The following is an 11,522-nucleotide window of genomic DNA, read 5'->3' on the forward strand; positions in this document are numbered from 1 at the left end:
TCTTTTAGTAGAGATATCATATGAGAGACTTGCTTTGTTTACCAAATAAAGTGGATCTAATTGGGTTTGCATTGTAAACATTGAAGTTTAAAGGGTGTCACTTATTATTTCATATATTAAGGTTTTAGTTATGATACTTCCAAAATTATCCCACAAAAATCCGCAGATTTTTAACTAAATTCTGCACAGAAATAGCAGAAAAATGTCCACAGATTCCGTCTGGCCCTACTCATCGCTTCAGACTTTGGAGGGAAATCTGAACAAGGCAGGTAATATTAGAAGATTTAGGTATTGCTGATTCCTCACACACGCACACACGCACGCACACACACACAAAAAGCAATCCCAATTAAAGAGTTTCCCATATTTTGTAATTCATGTATTTTCTTCATTTATTTATCCTCTTGAATTGCATTTTTGAGACCACAAACAGCTTTTGATGTTGAAAAGTGACTTCTATTGACATTTGTAATGGTTTAAAGTCATATATGTTCTGTATTGGAGTTGTAAATGACTGTAAAAACCCAGTACTTTTAGGAGAAGTCTGTAAAATATCTGAAAAGGTACTGGATTTTTATATATGAAGAGTTTAGATGCAAAAACCTCTCAGTGCCGTCTGAAATTTCCATCGAAAATGAACATTTTTCTCAGCCTCCTTTGTTTTCTGTTAAGATATTTTACTTTAAAGTCCAGGAAAAGGACTTATTCTTTGCCATAAAAGTGATAATACTGAACATACACATAGGAGGCCGATAAAAGGCTCATTTTAGAGGAAAATTTCAGATGGCATATAAAGGTTTTTGCATCTAAACTCTTCATTATTTATATATATATATATATTTCTTATGCAATATATGGTTTCAAAACACTAAAATGTCAATAAAAGTCTTTTATTTTTCACACAGAGTTGATTTTTTTAACATCAAAAGTCGACTCAGCAAAATCCCATAAAGCAAATCACAACAGTAAATAACAAAATAAGGAAACTGTTCATTAGTGTGACCTCAATAAAAAAGGCCTGGACGTCTTGTGGAAGTTTTGAACTATTCATAATTTTGCCCCAATTAAAACACTTGCCAAGTGAAAAAAGGAAAAACAAATGATTTTTTTTTTGTTTGTTTTGCCAAAATAATCTGAGCCCAGAAAAAAAAAGCAAAATACTAACAAAAAAACCTAACTCAAATGCTCTAATCAATAACCTCTATATTATTATTTCCATTTTAACCTTCAACCCAATTATAAAACTGCTACTTTAAACCCCTCTCTGGTCTCGTTTGTTCAATCAAACTCGATTAGTCTGAATTCATACTGATCTCATCATCTTAAACACATCAGATCTGGTCCCGTTCTCTGTTTGTGTGTTCTTTAAGTGCTGCATTTCCTCCTGCTGCATGTTAAGATTGTGTTTTACCGCAAAACAACAGTCCAGTCTGCCGCTGCGCTGACCGATGGCTTACGGACAGTCAACACTGCAGGATTAGAGGAGAACTCAAACTCTAAAGCCGACTCCACACCATCTGGAAACAAAACAAACAATAATAATTAGGCTAATCGTTAATCTTTTTAAACATTTTAATAATTGGATAAAAGGATGACACGGTGGCTCAGCGGTTAACACTGTGGCCTCGCAGCAAGAAGGTCTCTGGTTCAAGTAAATGAGTGTGTATGGGTGTTTCTCAGTGTTAGGTTATGGCTGGAAGGGCATCTGCTGTGTAATTCATATGCTGAATAAGTTAGTGGTTCATTCTGCTGTGGCCACGCCGGATTAATAAAGGGACTAAGCCGACAAGAAAATGAATGAAAATGATTTAAGACCTACAACACCATATTTAAGTGATTTTAAGACCCTAATGGCTCTGTGTATATTTTTATATGAGCAAAGTGACACAGACCTGCACTGATCAGTGAAACTGAGGACGGTCGACTGCCTCCAATGACCACAATCCTCTCTATCCAAGACTCGGTGGAAAACTGAGCATCAGGAGCCAGATTTCTGATGAACCAAGCAAGAGACAAGATAAAAAGATGAGTAAAAGAATGAGGATGGGTGCCATTTTGTAGCCTTCGCTTAGAAATACAATGCATTGTGGTAAATTTAGGGGAGGATCAATATTTATCCTCTACAACAGGGGTTTCCAAACTTTTCAGCCTGCGACCCCCATAATAACAATGCCAGTGACTCGCGACCCCCAATATCTTCTGAGGTGGTTATAAAAACAGAAACCTTGCTTTAGTGCACACACACACACACCAATAGACCCACACCCATTCTTTGTTGATTTTTTCTTTATGTATGTCAGTGCTGTAAATGTGCCAGAAAGTTTAACCTAGTGCTATAAAATCAATCCGCTGCATCTGACGCTATTGCTGTGTGTTTAATATAATGTAATTACCCCAGGGGTCACAATCCAATAGAACTAGTAACTATGAGCTACTATAGGAACTATACTCAGTAGTATATAGGGGTGTCACGATTTCGATTTCTAATCGAAATCGATCGAAATTTATGCTCAATTTCGATTATCGAATCAAAAAATAGAATCGTCGATGCTGCCACGCCCCCATGTCACGTCAGCTTGGCTTGCCAAGCGGGAAAAAACAGGCTTGTTGAAGTGCTTGTTAAACTGCAGACGCAGGAGACCCGTCAACAGAACTTAAACCCTCTCCTCTTTCAATGAAGTCGCCGGTGTGGAAGCATTTTGGATTTCCAGTGAGTTATGTTGACAACGTTCGTGTTGTCAACAAAAAAAACACAGTTTTGCAAGCTCTGCTATGTACGTATTAGGGTTCGTCCGATAGACAACACCGGCATCTCGATCCTCCGCCCGCCCCCGTTGCAAATCCGCTCGCGAAAAGTTCACACTCAGGCCCTGTTTACACTGTCTTTGTTTTTAAATGGCATTTTAGAACGACAACGATTTGACATCCACAGTGGCGTGTAGCATTTCTGAGCAGCCCTGCTTCCTCCCTACCTCTGACACACACACACAGACACAGACGCACACACACAGCCATGCGCTCGAGACAGCAGGTCCAGGCAGTCAGAGGACTGCTTCAATCTTTCACTCACTTGTACTTAGTCATTTTAGCGAACACCTCAGATACTGTTGGCTGGTTCCTGTTGGTTGTGCGTCTTTTTCACCGACGCCATTATAACGACACAGATCACTGCCTATTCACGAGTCCCGCAGAAAAAGTGATTGACAGGTGGTAATTATGTGTGTTTCTTGCCTTTATTCATTTACTGTATGATTTGTTTATGGGTAAAACAAAGACCATGCAGGTCAGGTAGTTTAAACGGTAGGCTACAAATAATTAATTGCTCATTAATTAATTAATTATTCATAATCGAAAATCGAATCGTGCCTTTAGAATCGAAAATGTAATCGAATCGAGGATTTGGAGGATCGTGACACCATTAGTAGTATAAAGTAAGTATAAATGGCTATTTTATTCTCTTCAGTAGGTTATGGATAAAATATGGTAATTCTTATGGTTTAATAAAAATAAATCGATTTTTGGAAATCGCCAGGCGACCCCCCCTTCATTGTCCCCTTCAGTGAGAACTACTGCTCTAGAATAATTTTACACACACACACAAAATCCAGAATTACAGGTACATAATAATAATAATTATATGGTTAATAATATTGACCTTAAAATAGCTTTTAAAAATTGAAAAAAATGTTTTTATTGTAGCTGAAATAAAACAAATAAGACTTTCTCCAGAAGAAAAAATATTATAGGAAATACTGAGAGAAATTCCTGAATCTGTTTAACATCGGACTAATGTTGTAGACCAACCTGGAGGTCAGGCTGTTGTTAGAGAAGGACAGACGTCTGTGGATAAACTGCTTGGATTTCTGATAGTTGAAGGTGTGGAAGTCATCGATGTACAGCTCTCCTTCAGCAAAACCCTGCAGCAGAACACACAGATCAACAGGGGCTGTGTCCAAAATCACATAAATCCCTACTACTCTATAGTATGCTAAAAATAGTATGTGCGCTGAGTAGTATGTCCGAATTCATAGCATTCAAAAAACTGTAGGCAAGAAGTACCCACATGACATACTACTTCTGGTGAGATTCTGAAGTGTGCATTTAATGGACGCTACGCTATCCCATAATGCAACGTGAGATAATTAATAAACGAGAGTTAAGAAACTAACGCAGGTAGGTCACATGATAATGACAAAAGCCGGATGTAGTACCTACAAGTTAAATTCATACTATATAGCAAGTACTTTTTTAGTATGTTCAAATTGAAATGTAGTACATACTGGAGTATTTGGGACGCAGCCTTGGACTTCACTACTTCTACTCATATAATATATATATTATAATATATAATATATAATATATCATATATTGCAAATATAAACGAGGGTCCTGGGATTACCTGAGGATTGAGAGCAACATAGAGAGTGTAGGGATCGATCTCCATACAGGACGAAGACCTCCTGACGCGCTCTTTCCTGCAGATGATGGATCCTCCACGCTGGAAGACTGGGATCTGGAACGGGAGACGGAGAAGAGGGAGAAAAGCAGGATTCTGTCATTTCTTGAAGTTAAAACACAAGACTGAGATATTATAGAAAACTAGTTTTGAAATGAATTTATATTTATTTATATTCCGACATGAATCCATCCATCAAGACAAGGTCTGAAATATCATCTGAACTACATTACCCAACACTATAGTAACTTATAGTAGATACAATAGAACCACACTATGATAAAGTGCATGATACTGTCTGTCTTTATGCATGTATAGTACTTATTTATTATTGCATGCATGTATAATTTATTTATTTATTATATTAGTAGTCCTGTGAATTGGGTTTTCTTTTTTTAAATATTTCCCAAATGATGTTTATGGAATTTTTCCACAGTACTTCCTAAAATATTGTTTCTTCTGGAAAAAGTCAGATTTTTTATTTTTTTTTATTTCGGCTAGAATAAAAGCAGTTTTTTTTTTGTTTTGTTTTTTTACTATTTTAAAGTCATTGTTATTATGGAGCTAGTTTTGTTTCTTTATTATTCAAACAAAAATATTTAGTTTTAGGGAAAATTGTGTACATAGTCGTTTACAAATAAACAAATTGCAATTTTTTTTTTTAAGTTTAATCAAAAAATTATGTCAATGAAAATAAAATGTTTTGCAAAAAATAAACTATTGTCCTATAAAATAAAAAATGCATACATTGTAATTAAAAAAAATAAGAGAATTAAAAAAAATTATTCTAAAAACATTTAATAAATTTTTTAAAAAGTCATCGCTAAAAAAATTTTGCAATGCAAAAAATAACTATTGCCATTTTACGAGAAGGTACCACCTTATTATTCATTGCGTGCTCATTCATTTTTCTTTCGATTTATCGATTCTATTTGTTGCAGATCTAAAAACTTTGTTTGCGAGTTATAAAAAGTTGAGCGCTAATAGGAGGGCTAATAATTCTGTATATATACAGTTGAAGTCAGAATTATTCACTGCCTTTTTAATTTTTTTTCTTCTTTTTTTCAAATATTCCCCAAATGATGTTTAAAGGTTCGTTCACACTACAAGCGACCGTTCATTTCAATGAATAGTGAGCAACTTCCGGTGACCTCTGTCTTACCGAGCGACAGTGATCGTTAGCGACCAGGTGGGCAAAGTTGAGAATGCTTCAACTTTATGCAAATGAAGAGGGACATTCTTTAGCGACAGCCAATAGGATCACCAGTAGAGCTCACGTGATTCTCACCTCGCTCAGAGGTCGGTTGTATTCTCCGTGCTGCAGACCTACACAGACCTGCGTTTGCAGCGGATCGCCACCCAGAGTGACCGGCAGCTACAAAGTCGCTACTAGTGTCAACGAGGCATAACAGATTCAGGATTTCTCACAGTATTTCCTATAATATTCTTCCTTCTGGAGAAAGTCTGATTTGTTTTATTTCGGCTAGAATAAAAGCAGCTTTTAATTTCATAAACCATTTAAAGCTCAACTTTATTAGCCCCCTTAAGCAATATTTGTTTTCGATTGTCTATAGGACAAACCACTGATATACAATGACTTGCCTAATTACCATAACTAACCTAGTTAAGCCTTTAAATGTCACTTTAATCTGAATACTAGTATCCTGAATAATGTCTTGTCAAATCATATTTACAATATAAAAGAAATCTGTGATTAGAAATGAGTTATTAAAACTATTATGATTAGAAATGTGCTGAAAATATTAAAATATCTTCTCTCCGTTAAACAGAAATTGGGAAAAAGAAAATAAACAGGGGGGCAAATAATTTTGACTTCATCTGTATATATAAAAATGTGGACTATTCAGCTACTAAAGTATTCTGGGTAGTAGCAATGGTGATCTATACTTGTATTGGCCCATAATTTACAGCAATATTACAAAATATACGATCAAAACATGAAATAATCAGCACATACGGAGCTCATGGTGACAGGAATGTAGAGACTCTGATCCCCATCATGCTTCTGGAGAGAATGAACGTCATACCAGACCTACAAGAGTAACCCGGAGGATGTTTTAGAGAGTGTTGGAGGAAATAAAAATCAATTCCAGATGTCCTAACGTTCAATGATGATAAACGCATCACCTCGCCTTTCCCAGGCAGATATGCAGTAACACCAGTGGCGCCCTCATCAGTGACCGGGTGCACCAGCAAATCCTTCCCTACCATGACAAATGAACATGTTTTAGACAAATCTACTCTGACATTTACTAATTATAAAAGAAAAAAAATATATATAGAAAACCCTCACCAATCAAGTACTCATCCTCAATTGAGAAAGTGGTGACCTCGGCAGGATATTCTACCCACAGAGGTCTAAGAAAAGAGTTTAATTAACACTGTTTGAGAACCAAAACTTTAAAAGCTGTATTTTTTTTATTTAACTGTGAAGGGACATGATGATTGCCCAATACCTTGGTTTTATTGGGGTCATTTTTGTAGCATTTAATATACATTCATCGGCCACTTTATTAGGTACACCTATCCAACTGCCCGTTAACACACATTTCTAATCAGCCAATCACATGGCAGCCATTCAATGCATTTAGGCATGTAGACATGGTCAAGACGATCTGCTGCAGTTCAAACCGTGCATCAGAAGAAAGGGGATTTAAGTGACTTTGAATGTGGCATGGTTGTTGGTGCTAGACGGGCTGGTCTGAGTATTTCAGAAACTGTTGTCTTACCTTATAACTGGCTGTCCAGTGTTATGTGCATTGTAGAATAGCTGGTACCAGTATGGCAGGAGGGCATATCGCTGGCGCACCGCCTCCCGGATGAGGGCAGTGTTTTCTGGGCCGAACAGCCAGGGCTCCCTGCGCGGTGTGTCTATGTGAGCGTGTGCACGGAAAAATGGCTGATAAGCTCCAGCCTGATACCATCGCACCAACAGCTCAGCACTGGGATGTTTAAAGAAACCGCCAACATCAGCTGAGGGAAAAAGAAAACAGCATGTGAGACAAAAGGAAAAGATTTCAAGCTAATTTCAGAGATCCAGAAAACTTAAACTAGTTGATTTCCAAAGATGCAATTTGACATTTTGTAGTTTGTTTTGTTTTAATCTGTTTCTGGACTTGCACACAATATAAATTTCTGCAGATAATTCAGTAAAATTGTGTTCACGTGCTCATTTGCCTTAAAAAAAAATAAATAAATAAAAAGAGAAGAAATAATGAGTCTAGTATTATTTTCATGAAAAAATATATAAATATAATAAATCTAAAAAATGAATAAAATAAATAAAAAATAAATAAACAAAATAAATAAAATATAATATAAACAAAAATAAATATATTAAATAAATAATAAAATATATATGAAATGGATAAAAAAATGCAAAATACATAATATAAATAAAAAATAACATGTATAAAATGAATAAAAATAAATAATTAATATAAAAATAAATAAATATAAAAATAATAAAAATGTATAAAATAAATAAAAAAACAATAAAATATATCAAATAAATAAATATTTAATTAAATATAAATGTATTAAATAACTAAAATATTTTAAATGGATAAAATAAAATAATAAAATAAAAATACAAAATATAAATAACAAATAAAATATATAGAATAAATAAAAAATAAATAAATAAACAAAATAAAATAAATAAACATAAATAAAATAATATAATATTAATAAAAACTAAATATATTTAGTAAACCTAACCCTAAATAATAAAAAAGTTAAATAGATAAATAAAAATGTAAAAATATATAATATGAATAAAAAATAAATAAATATATTAAATAAAAAAAAAGATGAATAAATATAACAAAATAAAATATAAATAAAAAATAATTATATTAAATAAATAATTGTAAAAATATTAAATATACTTAAACAATTTTTTTAAATATATAAATAAAAAATAAAATAATATATAATATATTAAAAAATAAATAAAAATATATATTATAAATAAAAAATTAATTTCTTAAATAAATAGAAAAGTAAAGAAATATAATATAAATTAAAAATATATATACATAATATTTTTTAATTAAAAATTAAAAACAAAATCGTTTAAAAAAAATTCCATTTAATTAAAATAAGCAAGCACTTTAAGGTTACAGATTAGTAAATAGCTGACCTCCACAGAAAGAGATGCCCACTAAGCCCAGACTCAAGCACATGGGGATGGAGATCTTCAGATGACCCCATTCAGCAGCATTATCTCCTGTCCACACCGCACCTGAGCCATACAGACAAAAACCACTACCAAATTAGGCCTGCACGATATTGGAAATAAATAACAGTGCTATATTTTCTTATTCTGCGATATACACTGAATTATGTATAGAATTTCCCCAGATGACTGAATATCTCTATAAAGAAAGAATTCAAAATTTTACATTGAATGGGATGATTCTATAGGGGAGTGCTTCTGCATAAACTATAATAAACAAAACCATACATTAATATTATATTACAGAAAACTTTACAATTGTAAAGTCTAACAGTATTCAGGTACTGTAATTGAATTTAAAAATAAATAAATCTAAATCACACATCTCTCACCGTAACGCTGAGATCCAGCAAAAAATGCTCTGGTCAGAACGAAAGGTCTCTCCACTCCTCCAGAACGCTGAATCAGGCCTTCAGACGTCGCCTTTTGCTGGTGATACAGAAATATAGTTGAGAAGATCAACATTAGACTTCACGCTCTGTCCTTTAAAGTAGGCATAATATTTTCCATCCTGTTTTGACATATTCCAGCACTCCTTAAAGAGATAGTTCAACCCAAAAAAATGAAAATTCTGTCACCATTTAATCCCCGTCCACTCGTATCAAACCAGTTTCTTTGTTCAGTTGAACACAAAGGAAGATACTTTGAAGAATGTCAGAATCATGACTTCTATAGTACCTTTTGTTTCTACTGTGGATGTCGATGGTTGCTTTAATCCAACATACATTTATTAGATACATTCTTTTATATTCAACAACAAAAAAAAAATCTTAAAAGTTTAGGGCAGGGGTGTCCAGACTCAGTCCTGCAGATTTAGCTCCAACTTGCTTTAACACACCTGAAAGGATGTTTCTAGAATGCCTTGTGAGAGCTTGATTAGCTAGATCTGATTGAGGTTGGAGCTAGATTTTGCAGGACACCGGGCCTCCAGGACAGAGTGTGGACACCCCCGGTTTAGAGTCACTTGAGTGAGAGAACAGCTCTTTTAAAAATGTCGATTTTCAGTGTAATCTTTCCATATTATATTAACTTTTAATATTTAATATAGCAGGAAACATTCTCTTACCACATAGAGGCCATAAAGGTTGTGCACGTCTCTGTGCTCCCAGACACCGTGAACCGCATCTTTGTGCATGGTCACCTCAGGCCCATTAAACACAGACGGCTCGTTCATGTCATTCCAGATGTACTGATTCTCCATAGAGCCCTGCACAAAAAAAAAAAATTATTCATGTGTTTTTATTTATTTGCCACATCAGAAACTTACGGCCAGGGGCGTAGATTTAGGGTGGACGTATCCCCAACAATATCCACAAACTACTGAAATGTCCCCACCAATAATTTAATTCACTTAAAAACATCGCGCTGTCAGTATAAACCTAGACATGCTGAAAGGGTTAAATCACGTTCTCTCCTCGAGTCGCACCGCCCCCAAACACATATGAACATTGTGATTGGCTGTGCCTTTCCCTGCTGTCATGTGAGTGGCTGCTTTCAGATTATAGTTTCAGATACAAACAGCGCCAAAACAACTGCGCGGGGGGGGAATTTCCCGATGTGTGTGAGGTGTATGACAGACACACATAAGTGAGGATGGAGGTAGCAAGAAGAGGTGGACATAAAGAGCTTTTTCCAACAAAAAGTGTGAGTCACATAAACTCAAGTTCGCTACTGAATGAGTCCATCACGATAATGCTGCTATCCCTGGTGTTTTCACCGCTTTTACGGTCAGTCGAATGTTAAAACAGACTGATATAGTCTGTAAACAATATTCCCTGAAAACTAACTGCATAATAAACACCTACATGTAAAAGTATATGAACCTGCCAGTTCTCCTAATCTCTTAGAGTAACATCTCCAAGTTCAGGTGAAACAATTTGTCAGAAAAACTACAGCCTGTGCACCATCTTTTAATAATACTATGAGACATGTTTAATTTGTACGAAAAATGAACGAAAGTCTTCATTAAGCTCTCTCTTTATCAGTTAATAAACATTATTTTAACATAACACTTTCAGGCCTGTATCCAGCTTATTAAAAGGGATTATTTGTTTTCTGAAAAACTGAACCTTTTTGCAGTTATTCACCTGATTTTCTGTTTAATTGAGGTATAAATCTAACATTTTAGTGACATATTAACAACTAATTTTTGCTGGATAATCTTGTTGGATAGTTATTATAACTACACTTTTTGATGTACCAAAACTATTTCCTACCATTTTGTCAAATTGCTTTATTTACACGTTTAAACTGTAAGTTTTATTACAGTTTTATAAATAATAAAAATACTTTGATCTAGAAATTAGGACTTTAAATTCTTAGAATAAAGAAATGAAGAGTACAGATGCCAAAACCTCTAAATGCCATGTAAAATGAGCATTTTTCTCAGCCTCGTATATTTATGTTCAGTTTTTTCACTTTAAAGACAATGAAAATAACATATTTGTCACTATAAAAGTAAAATCACTGTGTCCACACACAGGAGTTGGAGAAAAATGCTCATTTTAGAAGAAAATATTAAATGGCATTTAGAGGTTTTTGCATCTAAACTCTTCAAATATGTAAATATACTTATTTTTTAAATACGATTTTATAATTATAATTTTCTTTGGGAAATCTGTTAACTTGATTTAAATTAAAAACTGAAGCCTACAGGCAAATAACAAACTGGCCAGCGCATTCAACCTTCCTCAGTGAGAATTTGTCCATTTGAATAATAAGATAAATTCAAACATAATAATAGTAATCCAACTTTTGGTCTTTCAAACCACCTGACCCCACTTGGCTACGCGCATGACTATTTAA

The 11,522-nt window shown here is 34.2% G+C and overlaps 1 protein-coding gene across 8 annotated transcripts in view; it reads right to left on the bottom strand.

The window, feature by feature from the left end:
• The window catches only part of ganaba (glucosidase II alpha subunit a), a 41,731-nt gene that overhangs the window by 1,251 nt on the left and 28,958 nt on the right, over nt 1-11,522 (bottom strand). For 4 of the 8 annotated variants that reach the window (XM_087250946.1, XM_087250944.1, XM_087250945.1 and 1 more), the window contains 11 exons: nt 9,784-9,924; nt 9,050-9,146; nt 8,622-8,723; nt 7,207-7,450; nt 6,771-6,835; nt 6,605-6,681; nt 6,435-6,509; nt 4,400-4,513; nt 3,805-3,917; nt 1,893-1,993; nt 1,412-1,517 (listed from right to left, as the gene is read on the bottom strand). In XM_087250946.1, the coding sequence (XP_087107072.1) occupies nt 1,412-1,517; nt 1,893-1,993; nt 3,805-3,917; nt 4,400-4,513; nt 6,435-6,509; nt 6,605-6,681; nt 6,771-6,835; nt 7,207-7,450; nt 8,622-8,723; nt 9,050-9,146; nt 9,784-9,924 (1,235 nt within the window). 8 annotated transcript variants of the gene reach the window in all.

The sequence above is a fragment of the Danio rerio genome, chromosome 5, assembly GCF_052040795.2.
Source record: "Danio rerio strain M-AB ecotype USA chromosome 5, GRCz13ab, whole genome shotgun sequence".
In the NCBI taxonomy this organism is placed as follows: domain Eukaryota; kingdom Metazoa; phylum Chordata; class Actinopteri; order Cypriniformes; family Danionidae; genus Danio; species Danio rerio.